Raw genomic sequence first — 24149 nt, forward strand, 5'->3', positions numbered from 1 at the left:
TAAAACATTCTGACTGTTTTGCAGCATTTTCAATCCCAGAATCCAAAAGAATTTCACCAAAAAAAAAAAAAGAAAAAAAAAAGAGGGTAGGGTTTCACAAATCACCTCCAGGTATCTCTACAATGCAATCAGCTGCACGCTAGAGCTGAATCCAGGCAGTAACCACTGCTGACAGCACCAGAACAGTTAGGTTAACGTTCTGACCATTTGACAGTGCTGAGCTCTGGGTTGCTGTGGCTAGATTGCTATCAGAATGTAAGACAGCTAGTTTAAATTTAGCCTTAATAAGTTTACACAGCACTTACATCACAACAGAACTCCTGCATAGACATTCTCAAGAGCTGAGCATCAAATCCCTGCATAAAGCATCACAAACAGGTTAACAGACACTACAACTTATGAAGCTTTTCCAACCATCTGCAGGGCATTAATATAATTGTGCTCTCAACTAATCCTGCGATCTAAACCAGTGGTTCCTAATCTTTGAAGTGTAAGCACATGAGGGGAGCAGCATGGCACCCAGACCAGGTGAGCATTGCTGGCTTTGCCCCGTGCCAGGCCCGCTGCAGAGTTGTGTGCTGTGCTCCAAGGAGTGCAAGCCCTGGAAAGTTCAAAGGCAAGAGATCTGCACAGCACGGAGCCGTGCTCCATCCCCTGTGCCAGCGCTGTCGTAATCCCTGCAGGCTCACATTCAGCAGCAGAAGGAGGCAGCAATAGCAGTCACCTCATTGCTCAGCGCTGTGTCAGATCACTGCAACTTGGACGCTTGCTGCTGGATGTTGCAATTTGGTGGTATCCGAAGTGGATACCTCCTGAGCCACAAGAAAGGAAGTTCACCAGCCAAGCTTTTACCCTGACTGTATGACTCTGAGAGCACGAAGCTTGGCTTGCCCTAGGCCAGACAAATCACAGTGCAATACAGAATGCCAAGTACTTTAAGCGTGTCTCAAAGTGACCCAAATTGAGGCCATCTGAAGACTAAAAGTGTTGCTCAGATTGGGTTTTTAGGTTGTCAAAAGAAGCAAAATGTTTTTAAGTTTCTTTTATTCTTTTTTTGCTAATGCTTAAGATGCTATTAAGAAAAATCAAGACCGAGGAGATGGATAAAATCATGAAATAATAAGGACTTAGAAAACTAGAAAAGAGTCAGGAATTTGCATTAACATCAAAATCATGTACGATGGCATCCACATCTGGATATCACTTTACTGACTAAACGTGGAACTTCTCTGAGAGCCAGTTGGTTTCTGTAAAAATATATTTCTCCCTTTGAAAAGAATAATAAGTGGAAGGCCGTACAGGAAGTCACCCAATACCATATAAAGTACCTCGCAATCCGTTCCTCAGTGTTAGCTTAAACCAATGTTATATTTAGCAATTGCTGTTTTTCAGCGATAGTCTTTTCAATAGCTTGTATTAAGTCCTCTGTAAGGCTTATAACATATTAAGAATTGCTCTGTCTCTAAAATGTTTCTTCAATCAACTCTCATGGTCTTCAGCTTACCCTGGGATAGATTCCTTTCCCTATCCCCAGTACATCTAGGATTCCACTTCACCAGGAACAGTTTTTTTGCCCCAGGCTAATATAAAGCAAAGTATTTCTGCATATGCTTGTCTAGAAAATATGTGTGGTTCTTAAAAATACAAAGTGATTGAATATTAAAAACATCTCTTTACTCTTGTACAAGTATATGCAGCAGTTCATCTTCCTAAGAATTTTCTGCTCAGATATCTGGCTTTCAGTTCATTTCTAATAAATCAGTGGTTTCAAAGGAAGATTTTTTTCAAGTGCAACCTTAATGATACTGAACAAAAGTTCCAGATCTCCAAGTATAACATCTCCTGCAATTTCTTCCCCATGTTGACCAAATCTTAGAAAACACGGCACCAGGGCCAAAAATTCACCAGGACACTGCTCAGAAACACCGTGCACAATTCCCCTTTGGTCTGTATGTATTCCATTATATTCTGAGTCATGATGTCCAAATTAAGTCTGTAATGGCAGAAAACACATTTACATGGAGAAGGATTTCATAGAATCCATAACCATTAGTGTTCAAAAGCTGCTGTTACTAACAGCTGAATTGCTTCCAGTAAAAGTAACTCTCGTGAATCTGTAAATCCAATAGTAGCACATGCACCAGGTGAGAAGAAAAAGCTGCCAAGCAGTCTCAAACATGTTTTACAAAGCTATAACTTCTGGAGGTAGAATGCATGACAACTGGTGAATCTCAGTGTATTCCTGACTGGAATACGTTGGGATGCTGGAAGGATGCTCCACTGTCACAGTGCGTTTGGACACCCAGTTGGCCCCTGGAATGCTGGGGAACTAATAATGCATGTTCATAAGTGGGATCATCCCAACTGTACTCCAAAATAATGGGACTTAACAGTATCCTATTTGCAGATCCCAAAGAAAATAAAACCGACCTCCGTTGATCCAATTTGGATAAAAAATTACAACCAACGTTTATATCTGTAAACCTTTGACAGGATAGACTAACAAATGATCAGAAAGAAAATTCTGCTCCTCAAGAAACACACACAAATGAAGAGAAAAACATCATTAAGTAGTTCATGGCAAAAGGAAAAAAAGCACTCTCCAGATAATGAAATAGTAATGTCAACCTAATTTCATCATGCAAACCACTCAAATTTAGAAGACAACATTAATTGTAGCCTACGTGAACACCAGACATTTCCAACATGTAAAACTGCCACCATTTCTTTTCAGCTCAACAAGTCAGAAAAACTACAGGAGTTGGTTTTTCATGAGTTCCCAGATTTAACAGCATCATTCTTTGTTTGGCACTGGAAAACGCCCTTACTAAGAAAAAAAGCATTTTCTCCTTCTACACCATTTTTAATGAAGTGCTTTAGCTGTCAAGCCCAACAGATTACAGCTGTTCAAAGAATCTTCCTTTGCTCTTTACTACTCTGAGAGGAAAGACATTTAAAAAGAGTCCTCTGCAGCTGATTGGAGGCAAGGTGTGTGAACAGCAAGGAACACAGTCCGGACACTCACACCAGCAGACTCTTAATGCTTCTTTAAAGAAGCTTACAAGGGGCCAGAGAATGCAACTCTGATGCAAAACAAAATATGGAGAAATTCAAAGATAATAATAACAAACTTGATTCCCCTCATAGTACTAAAAACATGCTTTCCTTCATTGTGTCCTTAATCACAAACGCTGCCATCTCCTTGTGAAAACCAAATGGAAGCTGCTGTGATGCACCATCTGAACGTGCTGAAACCTGTTACAGTACCCAAGTTAACATTAGGAGAAAAGGAGAGCTTCAAGCTTTTGACTGGATGGGTTAGACTTGCCAAACCCCAACTTCTGACCAAAGCCCAGTGAATGGAATTGGTGAGTGGCGTGTTAGCAGGAACAATTCCTGCGTTCATCTGCCCACTGCAGAACAGTGTGGTTAATTACACCAACCCAGCTTGTGGCATCAGTGACTAACATCCCAGATTACCTTGATTGCTCTGTTATTATCTGTAATCAGCTGCTGCTTCTTATCTTCAAACTGTTGTACAACTTCCTGGAGCCGCTGCTCTGCAGCGAGCTGCTGCTGGCTGTTCTCTTCTGTCAGAGAGGAAATGGTTGTCTTAAGTTCAGCTATGATCTAAAAAGAAAACAGCATGCTAAATCTCTCTTCAGTAACAGGCATGTACTTGGCATGTTTTTATGCTTGGTAAGAGCATGGCATTGGCATATTGCTGCGCAAACCAAATATTCTCAATTAACACATTGCACACTGGCAAGCAGGAAATGTCATACAAAGAAAAGGAAGATAGCGAGGCTACAAATAACAAAACCTGCTGAACACAAAGTATTTGGAAGAGTTTTCCACTATGACATTCCAAAATATTTACTCATGAGAACAAAGCACATCTGTGATCTTCAAAATATAGGAAGTTTGCAGGTTTCCACTGCCCTGAAATGAGTGTGGAAAATTTGCAGGAAGATAACTGTGTACATTTCCTACAGTTACACCTTCCAGCTCCATTGAGCCCACGTTCACCTATTGGGATGAAACGCTGAACTTCAGAGCAGCTGAAAGGAATGCACTCTGCTCGGCAGTGCAGCAGGACCTGATTGAACACCCAGGACCTTGCAGTACTCTGCTTATATGATTCACTCCCTATTTGTTGAAATGTAATTGTTGCACTATTTTCCTTTTTTAAATCACCGTGGAAAGTCATAACTACATCAGACCCTTCAGGCTTATTTACAGAATGTTATGCTGACAGGGAAGTCATCACTGCACCACATGGGACAGCCACTGACTTTAATGTACATATCCAGACTCGAGTTTCAACTGCTGGAGATGAGAACAGCTCCAACACAGGCAGCCAGGGAGGGGATAGCGGGGCGCTCCGATGTGTTTGCAATGCTCCTTGTCATCACAGAGCACTGAACTACACGAGGGCCACCATTATTTTGGAAGAAAAAAGCTGCTGCAAAACAACTGCTAATGGGATGGAACTGATGCAAGAAGTAATATTCTACAAGTGATGGTTTTAGAACCACCAGGGAAAAGGACTTAAAAGTTCGCTCTAATTTATTTCTCTATGTCTTACTGGTCCTGAAGATCCTACAGAGCAAAGCAGATCCTAAGTAAAACATGCATGGATATTTCCTAGATTTGTGTATATTTTGTTTTGTCACTTAGAAAAAAAAAAGATAAAATAACCCATTAATACAACAGAAGTGAAATTTAAAGTTTTTACTGGGCTGCCATAGGAATTCTAAAACACATGCTAGGGAATTTCAGCATGAATTGATGGAGAAAGATCTGCTTTATGCAGTACTTTTCAGAGAAAAAAATCTGTTTACTTTGCATAAACTTCAGAGGAAATTTCTTGAAATATCTCCTCTCTGTGGGTGTTAAAAGTGAATGCTCCAAGAGGCCACAGAGCATGAGATTAGACGGATGTTGTCAGCAACGTGACCACAAGAAAAGTTGCAATTGACCCATTATTAATACTGAGCAAGAAAAAGACTATGCTCAAGAAACACTAGGGATTTGATTCAAACCCACAAAAGTAAAGAAATTCAGACATTAGGGTAAAACGTCTTCATTGTGCCAAATAGCCCTGACATATGATGTATGTGTTGTGTCTGCCCCAGAAAGCACAGAGGAATGCCAGGTCTGGTTGCTGGGTCCATCTCTCCCCAATAAAGAGAACAGTGTGTGTTAGCTACAGCAATGCCTGCCTTAAAAAAAAACACATCTCCAAGTTTTTCCATTTTGAGACTATTCTACAGGCCAATAAATTTCAGTCTGACAAAATTTATTACGACATTTAGACTAGATATTTATGGCTCTGCACTGCGCTACATAGGTGTTCCCACTGTAACAATTAAAGCCATTTCTCTTGCCCCTTGTTTAAAAATTGAGAAATGCTGGGATTAGTCCATCTGTCTTTAACAAATGGATCAAGACCCACTTTTGTTCAGTTTGCCTGGCACAGAGAAGCTGACAATGGTATAAAAGTGACAAACAAAAGGTAAATTAGAATTAGCAATGAGAAGGATCTCTTCCTTAAGGTCTGACACGCATGACGTTACATTTTGGGTTTCACAAATTTTCTGCTATTCAGACCCATAATTTCAAGTCTTATTCTTTCTAAAGCTTTACCAAAGGTAGCTGAAAAGTAGAAATCGAAAGCTTTACAAATTTTGAAGTGTTTCGCAAACTTTGGAGTTTGCAGTTTCTTCTCCTTGTGCCATTGATCTCCCCTCTTTAGTTTGGAGGGTTCTAAACTCTTCTTTGTCGTGCTTTTATTGATTTTAATAGAGGAGTAGACTATTATTGCCACTGCTGAAAACGCCTTTGAAAGTAACAGGAAGGCACTGTGCTGAGGTTGGGAGGAATGAAAAGAATGACACCTCCATGTAAATCCTCGTGGCAATTTTCTTATTATTAAAAGATTAACTTCTGGTTGCATCTCCATCATCTTTCACACTTCAGTACTACCTGTCAATCAAACTGAAAGCTGAAATATTTAGAAATCATCCTGTCTTAGCTTTTTAAAGCATGTATGCAAATTCAGCACACATTTTCACCTTTCATGTTCTAAAGACTACACTAAAGAATGAAAAAAGTCAAAGTCAAAGTAAAAACTGTTTGCTGTCAGGACACTGCATTCTTCCAAATGTTATTCTGGGCAAAATGCTGAATTAGATTCACTGAATCGTTTGAGTTGGAAAGCCATCTAGTCCAACTGCTCTGCCATGAACAGGGACACCCACAGCTCTATCAGGTGCTCAGAGCCCATCCAGCCTGACCTGAGTGTCTCCAGGGATGGGCACCTCCTCTTTGGGCAGTCTGTGCCAGTGCCTCATCACCCTCAGAACAAGAACTGGGTAGCAGCAATACTAACCAGCAGAATGCCCATCTGGAACTGCTGCCCTAACATGGACCTTGTGGACCTAACATGGAGCCAAACATGGACCTAGCCTACAGAGCGGAGGGGAATCAACTCTTTGAAAGGGTTGATAACTGCAGGACTAGGAGAAATGGTTTTAAGTTGAGGAGGGGAGATTTTGGTTGGAGGTCAGGGGGAAATTCTTTACAGAGAGAGTGGTGAGGTGCTGGAACAGCTGCCCAGAGAGGTTGTGGATGCCCCGTCTCTGGAGGTGTTCAAGGCCAGGTTGGATGGGGCCCTGGGCAGCCTGGTCTCTTAAATGGGGAGGTTGGTGGCCCTGCATATGGCAGGGGGGTTGGAGATTCATGATCCTTGAGGTCCCTTCCAACCCTGGCCATTCTGTGATTCTGTGATTCCTGTGGGCAAAGCCCACCTGGTGACAGACACAGCTCTGGTATCTGCAGGGCTATCTGGTATCTGTGGGCTCCATGGGCTGTGCTGCTTACAGGGGCTGCTGCTGGGGCTGCATTTCCCAGACAGAGGGCTCAATCCTCTGGGGGTTCTCAAAGGATGGAAAAGAAGAAAACTCCAAAAATAATTAAAAAAATCTTTTATAGTGAGCTGTATGTCTCTGTCTTTTTCCTGAGGTTAAAGTCTTAAGGATGACTCTGTATATTTGATTTGGGAAACGGTTACAGCTTCTCCTGATCATGAAGGCCTACACTTAAGAGCAGAAGTAATTACACTTTTCATCAGGTCTCCAAATCAAATGAGCTCATGGGAAGCTCCTGTCTTCTCGTCACCTACCTGCGAGGACTTGGCCAGCTTCTGGCTGCACTCTTTCTCCATCTGCTTCAGTCGGCCGTTGGCCTGAAACACACACACAGACAGAGGCACCCGATGAGCTGGGGTGAGCAGCGTGCTGCTGGCAGCCCCCCCGGGCACCGAGCCGCCGTGCCCATCACCGAGCTGGGACCCACGCCAGCCCCACGCCCTTCTGCGGCAGCCAGCAAACCGCGAGGGCTCGCCTTTGATCTGAGGCCAACTATTCATCGCTTGAAAGAGGGGAGAAATCGTACCTCTGCTGCCAATTATTAGAAAAACATAAAGAGTTCTGAGGATTAAAAAAAAAAAAAAGAAAAGGGGGAGAGAGAGAAGAGAGCGCGTTCATGTGGCAAGGGGAGGAAGGAACACAGCCACCGGTTTATCGGGGTGATGCAACTGGAAAGGAAGGAGAAACGGAAGGAAAAAGCCCCAGCACAGGCTGTAGGGGGGTACAGCACCAACAGCAAGACTATGCGGGGATGTCATGGCTTCCTTTTGCCCAGTCCCGCTCCCAGTCCCAGGCTTTGCTCCAGGCTGTGATCAAACTGCATGAGAGCCCAAGTGGGCTCTCTTTGGCCACAGCTCCTTCCTGCTCCTGGCTTTCTTTTTGTTGGATGGGGCCCTGGGCAGCCTGGTCTAGTATAAATAGGGAGGTTGGTGACCCTGCATGTGGCAGGGGGTTGGAGATTTGTGATCCTTGAGGTCCCTTCCAACCCGGCCATTCTGTGATTCTGTGACTCACAGCTCAATGATAAAGAACAAAACCCACCGAAAACAAGGTACAGTGGTGTCCAGTAAGGATATGCCTCCTTACTTCTGGGGGAAAACAGCTTGTAAGGGTTTACCTCAAATACTTTCTTTTCCATAATAATTAGATAACAATAATTAAAACATATTTTCCGTTTAATTTCAGGAGACAGCTCTGATTCCCATCTCTTTTCTAAGGTCCCACTGCATCACAATGACACCAGCATCACATCACTGCCCTCCCATGAGCTCCTCAGCACTCTCACGCTCTTGGCTCTACAATCTGAGAAGAGATGTCTAAGGAAAACATTTTCTTAGGGGATGGAACATTGCGAAGCAGAGTTCTGAAGCAAATTTAAGCTGATTAAGTTTTCAAAAATCAATGCGACCTTGTGCTCCAACCTTTGATCTGTCCCCTCCGTTTCGTGTGCCAGCCCCATGGGTTGGGGACCACAGCCACCAAAGGGCCACTCAAAGCCTCTTTGCCCCACATGGGTCGGTCCAGCTGCAAGGCTAAACTTGGGTTCTGCAAGCATAAGGCCCTTTGGTCAAGCAAATGGTGATACTGATTTTAGTGGACTTTAAATGTAGAGGCTTAAAATTGCAGACTGTTTTCAAGGCACTACAGGAGAGCATGACAAGGCTCAGATCCTCTGCATCATGCAGCTCCGTGGTGCAGCTTAATGTAAGTCTATTACAGCCAGTTAAACATAATCTGTGAGTTTACACAACGCTGCAATTTAAGGCCTTGAATCCCTTCAAATTCTGAGATTATGAAATCTCCGTATTTCATGCATTAGTCAGTATTAATAAATAGTTAATCAAAATCAATTATTAAGTATTTCAAGAACACTTTTTTGTTGTTGTAAATAGAGATATGGCACCACGCATTGGTTTAAAACAACATACATAAGAAGTTTGGAGCATCAGATAAAGAGAGTTCCACCTTTTTTAGACCCGCTATGGAAAGCACTGCCTGGGCACGCTGAGGGCTGCATGATAAAGAGAGCAATAACACAGGAGGAGCTGTGTCAGCTCTGTGCTACACTTCTCCTTGTGCTCAGGCTCACATTAACTCCTTCCACTGCACTCTTGTCCAGGTTATGATGTGCAGTGTTGATAAAGCATAAAGTGACCGAAAGTGTCAGTTTAGGAAAAGAAGTAAAAAAATAAATGTCTGCAATAGATTAAATTTCTGCTACTCCCAGCAAGGCAGAGCTACCAGCCAGCAAAGCACTGCACAGATCACATTGCAGCTGCTCTCTCTCAGCATGCCTGGGGTAAAAGGCTCCATCTCCCACAGAAGCAGCTTGAAAACCTCCTGAAGAAATCTCAACAAAGAACTAAAACAAACCTATAGCTTTCAGAAACAAAGCACAGCTCCTTTGTTCATACTGCACAGACCCAGGACAACCTGAGACAGACACGACAGAGGGGATACAAAAGAGATGCTGAATTTCAGTGTTTTCTTCCTCTCTAAAGACAAAATACATCTGACAAGTTCATCTAAACGCAGCTATATTTTATTTTGCAACGGCTTCAACAAATTCCAACCTGCAAAATACCAGTAAGTTGTCTCCAAGTCAACAAGAAACACTTGCATTTAATGCATCCTTATTTGAGGGGTTTGATTTCCAGAGGTACCAAAACTCCCCTGGAGATGGCAAATGTGCATTTAGACCAGCCCTAGCTGTCTAAAACTGCCCACCCAGCCCCTATGGCCACAGCTGACTGCAGCTTTTCTCCCCAAATCCATAACACCTCACAGCTCCTGCACCATCACAAACTGCACAGATGGCCCTGCGATGCTCAGCAGAAGGCAGTTTCTCCTACTTGTATCCAATGGTCAGCTGAAAAGATCTAATTCATGGCCATGCTCACAAACACTCTTTTCCATTGTGTTCTCTTACATTTCCCTTTTCCAAACCTGCAGCTAAACCACATTTAACACACTTGCAGACCATCAGCTGTTGCTTTGCAGCCTGGGGAAGCATAAACCTACACCCCTGGGCACATCAAGCACTGCCGCACAAAAAAAGTGAAGGCCTTTTTACTTACTTTCTCTGTCAGAAAAGACTTACAGCAAAGCAAATACACATAGCTGTGGATTTATATGACAAACGAGAAGGTTAAAACTGGCACAATGTACACAAGCAGCAGTTTCCTGGGCTTCTTTTCTCCCAGGCTGCTCATCTGGTGCACTGCACAAAGCACACCCTGCCTACTTGAAGGGCATTCCCTCACTTTCAGGTTACACGCTATTTCAGAAACATAATGAATAAGAATCCAACTGGAAGGTGAACACTTGGAGGGTCAGCCAGTATTCATTAAAGTCTAACTCTTTTTATAGCAATGGGCAGCACTGCAAATATAGTTAATGGTCTTAAACTAGTTTTCCGTGTGTGAGAGGTAGCAGTTGAAATTCATGCTTGGCAAAAACTTGTCAGAAATATCAATTGTAATATCCATTTCTGTAATAAAAGGGTTTAAATTGGATAAGCCATAGAGGAATCCCACCGATTCAAAAAATTAACTTGTTTAGTTTCACACAGTTAATACACGTTTTAGCTAAAATTATCTGATTATGACAATTTAACATGCAGTTACTTTATATTACAGAGTGAGGACTTCTGCATTAAAAAGATTATGTCCTGGTTACAGTTAATTGGTTTTAAAAACCAACCATAATTCTACAAGAAGCCTTAAAGCATCCTATTGTGATTGCTGAGCAGAACTGCACCGACTTCAACCAAATATTTCACACAAGCGTTAAAAACAGCATTAGAAATACAGATGTGACATCTGAACTAATGGGTGCCATTCTGACACCATCTGATTTTCATTTCTGCCTTTCATGAAACAGAGCCACATTACTAAGAGTAAAGTAGCAAAGTTTCTACCATGATACGACCGTACTCCAAACACAGACTGCGGCATGGCTTGCACACAGACTTTCACGTGCAGTTTTTAGGGTGTAAGATGTATAGGAAGATTTTGGATGCAGTTCCATTCAACAGAACCAGACCTTTATCTGAACACACTGCAGCCAAGCACCTGCTGAAGGCTGATGGGGAGGTGCAGGGATGCTGTTCCCATGGCACTGCAGGGCGTGCACGCATGAGGACAGTGCGTTCTGCTGACATCTAGGCTGTCTGCAGTGGTTATCAACACCGTAGCTGCTTACATATGATTATTAATTTTAGAGTGGTACAAATCTGTGCAAATCTTTCAGCTCCAAATGGCGATTTTTGGATGGAAAGTCAGCAGTAGGATTTCTATCGTGCTACAGAATGGATGCAAACCCTCCCTGCTGCAACCCAAACACAGGCAGGTCTGGCACAGCGCCATCCTGTTCATCTGTATGTGAATCCATCACAGTCTTGCAATGCATTCTGCAGCATTTCAATGTGATTTCAATTTCAGCAATACAAAACAACAATCTCACAAAGCCAGCTCTTGCTAGGTACAGCCATACTCACTACCAGAGAAGCAGAGTTAAGGAATCTGGTTAGGGAACCAGCTATGGAATAAGCACTTCTCAAAATGCCTGCAACTAGCTAAATGATGGCCATACATAACCTGATCCTCCATAATTAGTGAGATAAAACTGTAAGGAAACTGGAGGAAAAAAAGAAAAATCAAGGAGTGGGGGAAAAAGAAGAAAGAAAATTTGCTCCAGGGAAGAAGCAACTGTTCTCTGATGTGCAGCAAAGAATTTAACATCAAAGAACAAATGTAAATGGGGCCCATTTACCTTAAAAAAACACACACACAAAAAAAGCCCAACCAGCAACACACCATTCCAGATTCTGGAATATTTCTCTTTCAGTTTGACAGCATTATGCTAAAGCATCAAAAATCAAGATCGTGCAATTTGACAGATGTCGAAAGAAAATGATCTGAATAATGACAAAATGTAGCAAATGATGTGAAAACAGCACACACTGCTTCAGCTTCAGAGATCAGCCGATCACCTTTAAAATTCATCTGACTGTACATGAAGATTTCAAAGTCTGAAACTTGTATTTTCCTTATGTGCCTCCAGTAATGACAGTGGATGGCCTCCTTTGTCCAAACCCTTTCTGTTTCTACCACTCTCTCCACCAGTCAGATAACAAATGGAAAGCTGAATCTCTGTGTAACAGAATACCAGTTGAAATATGTAATTTGAGTCCCCAAAAAGACTATTAAAAGTAGTTCAATATTCAAAATGATGTTAACAGAATTAGTCAAGTACCAAATCACTTCAAGGGTTTTCAAAATGAATGATAGAAATCCCAATCTGTCCCACAAATCCTATTAATTTTCTATTTTACGTTCCACTTTTGTAGGTCTATAAATCTTTCTCTTCTTCTTTTTTTTTTTTTTTTTTTTTTTTAAACATGCATCTTAAGGGAAAAAACCAACTGCACTCTCATTCATGCACTAAGAACTTTTCATTCCAAACAAATGAAAACGAATGAATAGAAACGGATGTGACCCTTCACAGGATGGAGAATTGCAATTCTGTGCTTAATGGGGCCCTGCTAAAAAACTGCTTGGGCACTTTGTGCCTTGGGAAAACTCTTTTTTCCAGTCCTTTCATTTGAACCACTGGTGTACTTCTAATCATTCTGAAATTCAGTAATGAAATTAAATACATCCATTTAACTCTTCCAATAATTCTTTTATGAGACTCCCACTGCTGAACTTACCCAGTCCTTATACTAGAATATAACTACTGCCTTCACCTAAGTGAACAGGTATTTGGATTTACTATCTAAATATCTCCCAGATCCACTAACACCAACTTGTATTCAATGCTGCAGTGAGCCTGGACCTTACCTGAAGGCTGCTCCATGACTTGGCCCAAGATACAAGCCTTGTACACAACACAAGGTTTTACAACCAGGTTAATACTTCAGTCTTGCTGTATGAAACCATCCCATACCTTAAACACACTTTATAAGAAGACAGCACTGACGCACGTGTCAGGCATTTGCAGGACAGATGGCAAATGCTATCTTAATCTGAAGAGGTACTGTGACATTTTGGCAGAGGAGCCTGGAGGCAGATGGCTGTTGTGTTATGGCATTCAAATCAGATGAACCAAGCAAACCTCGTGAAGATGTTGAGAATGAAAAACTCCCTACCCAGTGCTACGTGAGGAATAGTTTTCCCTCAGCTCTGAACTTCTATACATTCCTGATCTGTTGTTTTAAAATATTTTGTGTTTTTCTCCTTGTCTAACTAAATTTAAATGATTATTTAAGTTATATCCAGAGCACTGGTCACTTAGTACGTTATACCCACTCAGGCCCAGATGGTTTTTGTACACAAACTGCTGACACCCAGTACAATCATGATGGGATAGGCTGCTAAACATCCTTTGATGGTTCAAGTCAAAGTTAATGCTTCTTCCACAACTCATGGGCAACAGCACCAAGATGATCCAGGAGTTGACTTGGTTTCAAGCTTTATAGCACAAAATTTCACCAGATTTCAGAGATTTCTGAGGCTCATGCACTTTACTGTTTGGTATCAGCCTGTGTTCCTTACCTTTTACCAAGGTGAGACTAGAAGGCTCCTGAAAGGACCACATAGAGAAAGAATGTGCCTTTTATTTTTCAGATTTGCCTTTGCTGTTCTAAATTGAAATTTGTAGCAATAACAAGCAATTTATAAAAAGATTTGGGCTACAAAAGAAGATCCCAAGTATCACTCTGGGAGAAAATCTGGTTAAATAAATAGAAGGAAAACTGGCAACAGAAGGACAGACTTGGCATTACCAAGTTACGTCATCAGATGACAGCCCAAGAGAAGTCAAGCTTCTACTGCTGGAAAGACAAACATTCAAAGTAAGACAAAATCCTCTAACAAATCTATGATGTGAAGGAATCAGTGTTCCTTAGCAAGATTATGTGGGGTTATTTTTTGTAGTTTTAAATACAACAAAGCTTCCCAAGAAAAGCACTACAACTTCACGGAGCCAGAAAGCATTTCTGTAGCAATGACTAAGTGTACCCGAGCCCAGAAAAGTCCCAATTAAAAAGAGGATTGCTCAATCATAAGGGCAATTAAAAGCATAAATAAGACACTGTGAGGCACTTAACATGCCCAATGTTTAATTATTTATCTGTTCTTCGTCCTGCAGCTGCAGGTCAGAATTCACTCTTGTGAACTCAATACAGGAGAACTCCTGGGGATTTGTACCTTATTCATTTTCAACCAGACACCCAAATTCATTTCAAATTCACACAAGAACTGCAACAGTTTCACCTAAATCAGATTTTCTACAAGTTAAACACCCCTCCTACACTCAGATGTGATTGTGAAACTACTTTGATCTCTGTTCCCAAATTTATTGCTCTGTGTAATCCATGACAAAATATAATGTGATTTACTGTATCTCTATATGACAGCCCAGCAGCTGACAGAACTTAATAATTTAGCATAAGAAAAAAACCTTCTGGCACCAAAATATACAAATCATAATTGAGGCACTTTGGTATCGTGTTACAATGAAGCATATGCAGGCTGATCACAAGAAGTTCAAAACAATTAGAATTCTTTCTCACTCATTTAATGAAGGTGGGTGTTACTCTGTGACATGTTCTACAGCTGTAAGCAAGTCATTCTGGAACACTTTTGTTTCTTTACAGACTCTGAAGGACTTGTAGCAGTGTTTTGATCCCTTCCCTAATTTCTAAATACTTCCTTCTCTACAAAAAGGAAAAACAAGCAAAAAGGCCACTTGTAGTTTTGCTCTACTGTAGACAGATGAAGAAAGAGCAAATAAATATCAACAATCTCTTCAAATTGTACCAAAATTTCAATACGCAATAGAAATATTTTCTGTTATTTTAGTCCTAATAGTGGAACCCTTCTTCCAAATAAAGCTATAACGACTAAGTTTGATGTAGATGCTGACCTCAGCAGATACATTTCATGGGGTAACATTTGCTTTGGCTTGCGTTGACTGCCATGTCTGGGCACCCAGACCAGATGGCATTCATTCAACAAATCTAAATAAGAGTGAATTGGCAAAGCTATTTAAAAAGGAAAAAAAAAAAAAGGCAACAAAACAAAGTCTTACATTTCAATCAGCTCCTATACTAGAGAGCAGGCAACTGTAAGTTAAACTGATAAATCTGGGGAATAACAGTTAAGGCACACAAAAAAGTGTAAGCAGGAACCTACAGAACTGCTGCAGAGATGTCCAGCTCCCATAAGGTCACAGATACAAAGGGAACCATTTTAGGTAGTTAATGAAATGTATAGTTGGCAAAGAACAGCATCTACAGAGCTTGTATTAAACAATGTAAGCTAATGGAAAGCATGCAATGCTTATTCTTTATGAGCAGAAATTGCCACTTAGGGGAAACTCAATACTTCTAATGGGACGTCTCTTAGAGGATCTCTGTAATTTCTTTGAAGATGTTGTAGATGTCATATTATGTTGTATATTTATGCATATTCTTTTGTATAAGAATTTTATATTCTTTTATATATGTAACCTTCCAAAGTTTCACCTTCAAATCTCCCAGGCATTTTAGCTTCACCCAGACTCAGCAGCAGATGTAGGTGAATTATAACAGGTATAGACCAAAACATTACAACTGTCAGATTTTATTTAAAGTAACAGAAATCTCAGAGCACAGGTAACTGCTACACCATTAAAACCTACCAGAGTGGTCTGCACAGCCCTGGCCAGGCTGCACACATTCTTGGGGTCCTATCTGTGAAATTCACAGAAGTATCCTAGCAGAAGAATTGCAGCCAAGTAACTCAAGTGCTGGACTTTCCTTTTCTTTCAGTCAATGCACAAAAATGTAAATTACTTCTCCACAGAAAAGCAGCACTGAAAAAGAATTAGATGTTCCTGGAACCCGCATAAAGGTTTAACAGGATGAGTCAAAAAAGTCTCTATTTAACTATAGAAAAAAGTCAGTAGAAAGCTAAATGTTGAAAATTATCTAGAGAAAAAAAAAAGTCTTTTCTCCCGCTCCAGTTTAGTCATGTACACTGCTCAGAGAGCTTTTTTATGAGATACTTGCAGCGTTCCAAGGTTGCTTCCTTTGAGCATTGTTAGCATGTCTACTGATCTGCTAGGGTCATGCTTTCTGAATGCTCACTTGCTTTGCCAAGAAAATACCACAGACGAATGTTACAAACAGTTGTGTTAGCCAAGCTTCACATCTGCACACACTTAGCAATGCAGTTTGTCTCTTTCTTTCAGTAATTTCTGGCAAACCTGACAATGTTCATAGGCTTTGTAGGGTCTGTTCCACCTGGCTGATCAGTGCTGGTGCTGCAAGTGCTGCTGATGCAACCTCTAGCACACCTGACTCCCTGCTGCTGAAATGAGTCATTACTGGAGCCTCAGTGCAGTGGTTTGTCTGTTTAATACATTTATTGAATAATTTGTTTCATTTCATCGTAATGAGGTATGACTTCAAATAGAAAAAAAATCACCACCGTATCTGAAAACGCTATAATCAACTTGATATAATGAAATTCAAGCAAATTAAATCTATAGTTAACAGCTTTAAAAGCAAATCAAAATCACTATGATTGAATGCAAGTGTTCCTCTGAAGCGGTATTTAAGATTCCTTAGCTAATATACAAGAAATAATTTGGAGAAACTGTCAAGTAATTTTTATGTTAGAGACAGATAACAGATATTATGAAAGCACAGAAGTCCTAAGAACATGACAAGTAGCTTCAGGTTCTCCATGCTACCATCTTCAATTTGTCTGACTTACGTCCAGCGCAGCTTATCGGACCTTAAGGACGTTACTGCTGATTATCCACATCTGATAAAGAGGTTCTGTGTGCTAACACAACAGACCTGTTACATCTTACAGGTGAGCAATACGAGGACTACCGTTGGCTGTGGCACCCAAGCTAGCCAGGCTGAAAGCAAAGTGCAACACTGCCCTACAGCAGCACAGCCCTATTGCCATATCACACGCACACAGGCTGGTGGCAACAGCCCTGCTTACAAAATGAGGACAGATCAATGAAAGGAGTTCCTGCCTTGTTCTCCCATTCTGGAGGACACAACACCACAGCCCTTTGAAGGAAGGAGACATAGAAAAGACGAAAAAAGCCCATTAGACCTGTGAATATCCATATCCTCAGCTGCACTGCTTACACCACTAGGAAGGACGCAGATGCAAAATGAACATGGGAGACTTCACGTGGTCAGACCCAATCGAGGAAAAGCACAAACACATCCAGTTTGATAGAACAGCATGAAACTGTGCACGTGGAAGCATACCACACTACATTCAACCAACAACAAATAACATAAGGGCTTCTCCAACACTTGAGTCTTGGGCAGATGCTCCCCAGGAACATAAGTGCTGGGGTGGGAGTGTCTGTGCCCCTTCCCCAGAGGCTGGACATGAGCCCTTTCAACTTGTGACCAAGGGCACGTGCAGACCAGGGGCACAGCTTCCATGCTGATTCCCACTGAGGCAGAGCCCTCACCACCTTCTCCAGAGGTCAAAGAGCTCATGGGATGGTGATCAGCATGGAGAAACTTCAGAAGTGCCACAATTTGTCCAAACCAGGTTCAACACCATTTATAATGTCCATTTTTTTTGGTCACCTGTCACTCACTTTTGTGCAAGGAGGTGTTTAAGTGAAAATGCTGCCTGCCACAGAGGGGGTCCCTGGAAAGTTACGGCCTGTTTCCTTTATAATTGCTTCCACAACAATGGATACATTTATTTTTCCTATAGCATGGGTTACACAGCGTCATTTGGAAATTTGTTACATATTTTTTCCCACTCATCATTCCCTACTGATGCAGAGATAGAATAACTGTCAAAGGATACTTGGTTTTGGAATCACAGGTTCAATACCACTTTTATTGGGTAACTTTCCAGAATCATATGCCATAATCACCAAAATTCTACTGTAAGCAATATCTCATCTTTTCTGCTGCTTAAAATCTCAACTTCAAAGGTCCCAGCAAAGAACACTGCTTACATAAATATGGAAGAGCTGCCTACAATACCAACAGATATTTAAATGCCCAGTGTGCTTGCAATAGAAATTGGTTCTTCAAACTCTTCTCCCCACTCCCCTCCCTCCCATCCCCACTGCAGCAGGGCTATGGGGAGGGCAATACCATAGGATTCCTGTGTCTCCTTGTACTCTTTTTTTCCACTCAAATTTTAGCCAGTTCTTCACAATTTCATGAAGCAATACACACAAGAATCAGTATTACTCACAGAACTCACAGAAGGAACGAGCTCCTTCACATGGGAATGAACTGACCTTCAGAAATCTGGACATCCATATGACTATTTCAAAGCCTAAACAGTGAAATCCAGCTTCCTCCTGGATTTTTAAACACTCTTTAAAGACTTGGCAAAAAGAATTACATTTGGAGGACAAAACTTTCTCCCATGTTGTCCTACACTTCAGGGGAATGAGATTTACTTGTTTTAAAAACGAGCTTCAAGATTCACGCTGCAATTAAGGTGCTTTATTCTCTTCTCTCCCTCAGATAAAATCCCCGTCTAAAATTCTAAGGGTTTTAATAGGCTCAAGATTTGAAAATAAGTCAGCTGAAATTGTTACTGTTGACCTTTAAATGCTATTCTGACTTTTGGACTTTGTGGTCAGTTTCTACAGCTCTGCATTTGGAAGAAGTGAAGAACATCAGAGGGAGGTACGAAGGCAATGTAAGGTATTTCTTCATGTCTATGAAAGACTTGCTAACAGACTTTTTTGCCCCTTATTCTCTACTCAACGTGTGCTCTTCTGATTAGAGGTAAAAAAAAAAAAAAAAAAAGTAGGTTAAATTAATAGCAGTTAATAATAAAGCTGAAAATTAGCAATTTTATTTGGAAAAATGGGAAAAAAAATCCAACAAATTCAAAAAATATATATTTCTGACAGAAATGACAATTCAAGACTATTAAAGATATTTCCCTATGAAGGATTATTTGTAACTTTAATTTGAGGATGTAAAGAAGTTAACTTTTCTTTTGCTATACTACACATGTAAAAAAAAGATCAAAGAAAGAAAAGAATTGAGATTCAAATTCCATTTTTAAGCAAAAATGACAATGTCTTCCTGAGTTAAAATTAATCCTTTAATGATGAATTTCAAAGGTTTAAATACTTTGTGTGACCTTGGCTTTAAATAATTATGCCAAGCGGAGCTTTCCTTACATTCAGAAAAGATTCTGAATTGTTGATCACAGCCATTTTAATGGCTTCAGGCTGGCTGATTTCCAACATAATCCTCCCAGTGCTGTTTAAAATTACAGACCAAGAACCTGACGCAGGTAAATGAAATGTCACTTTCACAAAGGCCATTCAGACAGTACATGCAGACTGTTAATTTGTGCCGCTGTACATCAGCGGGCAATAAAATGTATCACTCATAACATTAACGAATATAAAAGACACTTCAACAATTATCTGCTTACACATAGCCCTTAGTCTACCACCAATATTAGGTAGGCTTTTTTAGTTCAGCCTTTGAAATAAAACTAACGTGTTTCAGTTCATATCATCCCTCCTGTAGTAAAACACTTCAGTTCAGAAGCTGGTAAAGTAGGGTTTGCCAGGAAGCCATCAGTGCACTGATATGCAGTGACCACTCTGAACAGAACAAGGATGGAAGTAGTCCAGACACTGTTAGCAACTAAACCTTATCACCTTGCAATTTTAGCTTGAACTTCCCTTATTTTCATAAAATGGCTCAAGTTGGAAGGGACCTTAAGGCCCACCCAGTTCCAGTCCCCTGGCATGGGCTGGTTGCCACCCACTCAATGATGCTGGCCAGAGCCCCATCCATCCCAGCCTTGAGCACCTTCAGGGATGGAGCATTTGGAGGGAGAAAAAGTGTGGTTAGACAGAGCTGCACTTTCTGCTCTCTCTTATCCAATAAAGTTAAAGCAGCCAGCCTAGTCCTCGGCTAGGTTTCACTTTGCAATCATCTGGACGTTAAAGGTCATGGTCATCCTGCTCACAGAGCAGCCAGAAGGTAACAGCCACAGTATGACTGCTGCCATCGTATCTTCAGACAGAATGCTTTCACCACAGAATCACAAAACTTGCCATACTCACACAGTGATTGTGGCATCCGAAGCAGCTGTACAGCACACTGCCTTGTTATCTCTCAACTCAAAACGACCCCTATACGTTTTTACACTAGTACACCTGTGGTTATCTGACTTCTGAGGCAATCACTCCCCACTTGCTGTGCCACAAGAAGCAGCCCTAGATGATTTCCTTACCTTGTCCAAGGCCTTCTCTGTCTCTGCAGCATGCACCTTCTTCAGGTCCTGCACCATCCTTTCGGTCTCTGCTTTCAGCTGACTGACCGCTGCCCTGTGATCTCGCGCTGCCCTCTGCCTCTCTTGCTCCCTCTGAAGGCTCAGCTCCATCAGCTGCTGCTTCTGCTGAGCTTTCACCTGAATGAGCTCTTCCGTCAGCTTGTGGATTTGGTTTTCCAGATCACAGATAACCTGAAATAGAGAACAGTTCTTTCAGAGAAGCGTTATACACCAAGATCATAACAAAATGTTTGAGTGAGTGCCTTTTACTTAAGGGGAGAAGAGCTGCACTGATGAAGACAGCAGCTGCAATTTCTATAGGATGGTATGCTCTAAAGTGATGAATGTAGCATTCAGTTTTTTAATAGCTATTCCCCTGGAACAGTAACAATTACTCTTCTTGAGAGATTATTCCTCATCCTCACTTTGTTTTAAAAAGTCTTCTTCAAACTTGCATCTCTGTAAGAGAAACTTTGTGATATTACATCACTCAGAAGATTCCTAAGAAATTTGCTTAAATATTTAGGGTAACACGCTAAAGCTCACTCAGAATACAAGGAAAAATCATTCATAAATCATATGATAAACCAGGATAAATGAGTGAACTCCTGAGTTATTTACTCCATTCCATACTCAATAATTCCTGTATAAAGACACTGGAAAATTAAATAGCACAATGCAGCATTTTCTACTGCCACATGGAAAAAGCAATGGCACCGAGCTTCCAGATTCAAAACTGGGGAGCCACAAGAGTGAGCTGAATGTTATAGGTAAAGTAAGAGTAATTAACATGCAAAAGAGCATTAACGTTGGACCTAATAGATGGCAAAAGCAGATTTGGTTCTATTAAGAAAGAAGAAAGAATCTGAAGACAGGGTGATGGCAGCGAAACTAATATGATTATGGGAGTCCTTTTGGAGCAACTTCACTGCGAGTAAGATGATGTTAAGAGACATCTAATCTCCCCAAAGTGACTGGGAAAAGCTTACATTGGGGATCACAGACACAGTTCTTGTCAATTACCTTAAAATAAGTCTGGTTCTCACAGCCAGATTTCTTTCCCATAAACAAAGTCGCTGGCAGAAGCAGCTTACACCCGAACAACTTGCGACAGAAAACAACTTTCTGTGACACGGATAACTTAAAACTGCTAAAGGAAATGAATCCCAAACTTTCCATCACTGAGATTCTGCTATTCCATGTGTCAGGTTTAATAAAGTATTATTAGACTTAAATGTGGGCAAATTAGTATTAGCAGAAAAAAAATGCACAACGCAAGATGACATAATTTTCAGTGGAAAATCCATGACATATAAAACTTCAGAAAAACTGTAAGGTTTTTTTGCTGCTGTTAGGGATTTTGTCGTTATTGTTATTTTGGTTTGGTTTTCTTTCGTAATTTTGGGGGAAAAAACCCACAAAAGGTTCAATTATAAAATATCACTTCTCGTATGTGAGACTGGGATGTACGATGCTTGTTTAGACTGGTTGTAAAACTGAATCCCACTTCTCAGTTAATTAAATTCTTCTTCTGGATGCTCAGATCTATGTTTGCGAACAACGCAAACCAAACTGTTGCATGGTCCAGACAACACAAGCATTCTGTGTAACGACTTCATCAACATAAAGGAAAACAAATTGAAAGAAGCCACTAGCTTGCAGGATAGCCCAAGAGAACAGAAATACAAGTATTTAAAGTCAACTCCATGACAGGTAGAGGTGTCACATGAATTTTTACGGCACGCTGAATGTACGTACACACATGCATGCGTAACAGTCCTATAGCTGAAGAAACTGCTACCTGAGATGGTGATTTCTATTCCTGTTTCAAAGGGGTAACTTAGAATTCTAACTAAGAATAGTGCTGAAATAGTGTCATAAAAAGGGTGAGTCAAAAGCCCACAGCAATTTGCCTGTAGGGAAAAAGTAGACTTGAAAGAAAAAAAGAAGGTTGCTCACTCACTTTGGCTTATTTAAAATGTCAATAAATGTACTGCATGTTGTTTGGAAGGAAAACATGTGCTCTTAATTTTAAAAAGTAAATTGCATAAGAAAATATAAAGCTGGCAAAAAGTTCAAATTAAAATCTGTTGCTAAAGTTTGAAACTCCGTTCAGTTACATGCCACAGAGCCGAGAAATAAACTGAATGAGTACACTCCAATTAAAAGAAGATATATTATGGAACCATAAAATGGTTTGAGTTGGAAGGGATCCTTAAAGGCCATCTGGTCCAAATCCCCCAATGTGATCAGGGACACCTACAGCTCCACCAGGTGCTCAGAGCCCCATTCAGCCCGAGCTGAGTGTCTCCAGGGACAGGGCATCCATCATCAATCTGGGCAACCTGTGCCAGTGGCTCGTCATCCTTATCGTCAAACAGCTTCTCCTCCACCCATCAGTACCCCCACGATGTCCTTTCTGGCAGGGCTGTGCTCCTTTCTTCCTTACATACCCCACCTTGTATGATAGGGGATTCCTTTTATTTTTTCCAGAGCTTCTATTTCAGCCCAATGAAGCATTTACTTGGATCGGTTTCTAAGGAAGAAACTGCAGCAAGGCTGAATTTTCCACACTCAGTGATGGAACACACAGACTTCACTGTCTCCCTCCCTCTCACCGGATGACACAGCAAACCACATCTAGCCCACCAACACACATAACTTTGAAATGCCCTCAACAGCGTTTGAACTCACGAAACCGCGGAAATGTGGAGTTAAGATAAAACTCAGCCTTATTTCCAGTGGCTCAGATCTAAAGTGATGTAGAAGTTGCTTCAGCAGCTTCCCCCCAGCAGACAAAGTCATAGGAACTGTTATTGCTTCTCACTGCTGAGTGTACTCAGGCAGCTGAAATAGTGCATCCCCTTTAAAGACTCCTGCATTTTTCAAGTGGATCACAATAACTCTTCAGGCTGAGTTTCAGATGTGTTCTGCAGTGGGCTCACTTGGCTTCAGCTGGAGATGACTGCATAAGTCTCTATTTTGCTGTGTTTAATTTTGCTTGGATGCAACTTAAAAGAAAACAAACCTGAGCAATTCCACGGACTCAGCTCACGATCAGCACAATCCTTTTAAGGATTATAACCTAAAATATTAGTCCACAAGTAACAGCCCTACTTTATAGCTAATATGCACTTTCTGCTTCTGTGAGCCAACACTTGCTCAGCATTTTCTCACCTGGAAGAACATTAAAATTGGTGCATTTATTGAGCAGCACACTGCATGAAACCATCAGCTGTATCCACTGAAAGGGAGATTTGTTTCTTTGTGTGTTGTTATGCTGGCTCGATGTGACAGAGATGGATGAGGTATACATAACATTTGTTATTGGACAGTGGATTATTTTTGAAAGGAGATCAGTCCAGTAAGGGAAAGGAAGTCTGCCGTAAAAACAAACCTCACTTTGATGATGAAGAAGAATTAAAAGGAAAATAAGGAACAAAGCAGAAGAGAGTTATTCAGTGGTGACAATGACTCCCTTTTATAGCGCAGCATTCCCGAAGAGGTGGGAGAAGAATCCCCTTCCAGTCAGCAGAGCAACTGGTGACACATTCAGTGCAAAATGACTTAGAACAGATTATCTGTTGGAAATGGGGAATCTGAATTACTTTAAGTTTCTTACTAATAAACAAAGCTTTGTAAAGTGCTGAGAAACAGAACAAGTTTCTCTACCATCACAAAAAAAGCAGGGTATCTAACATAAAAGACTACTAAAAAGTAAACAAATAACATTCGTATACAGTTCTAAGCTAAGAAAAAAATACAGCCATAAGAACTTCAAAGATGTGTAACGTTGGTTTGTGTTCAAAACAAAATTGGTTTAAATTAATGAGTCTTGCTATTGCAGCCTCAGCAAGAATCAGATTTATACTCGATCTCTGCTTTTTGGGAACTATCCGTACGATTTTTACCA

General features: G+C 41.0%; 1 protein-coding gene across 2 annotated transcripts in view; it reads right to left on the reverse strand.

Moving 5' to 3' along the window:
• The window catches only part of CEP112 (centrosomal protein 112), a 138553-nt gene that overhangs the window by 32712 nt on the left and 81692 nt on the right, over positions 1-24149 (reverse strand). For both annotated transcript variants that reach the window (XM_042865252.1, XM_042865253.1), the window contains 3 exons: positions 20198-20428; positions 7187-7249; positions 3481-3630 (listed from right to left, as the gene is read on the reverse strand). In XM_042865252.1, coding sequence (XP_042721186.1) covers positions 3481-3630; positions 7187-7249; positions 20198-20428 — 444 coding nt within the window. The remainder of the gene's footprint in view (positions 1-3480; positions 3631-7186; positions 7250-20197; positions 20429-24149) is intronic.

This window comes from Lagopus leucura, unplaced genomic scaffold (assembly GCF_019238085.1).
Source record: "Lagopus leucura isolate 7727_CA_CO unplaced genomic scaffold, USGS_WTPT01 Super-Scaffold_797, whole genome shotgun sequence".
NCBI classification, from domain to species: domain Eukaryota; kingdom Metazoa; phylum Chordata; class Aves; order Galliformes; family Phasianidae; genus Lagopus; species Lagopus leucura.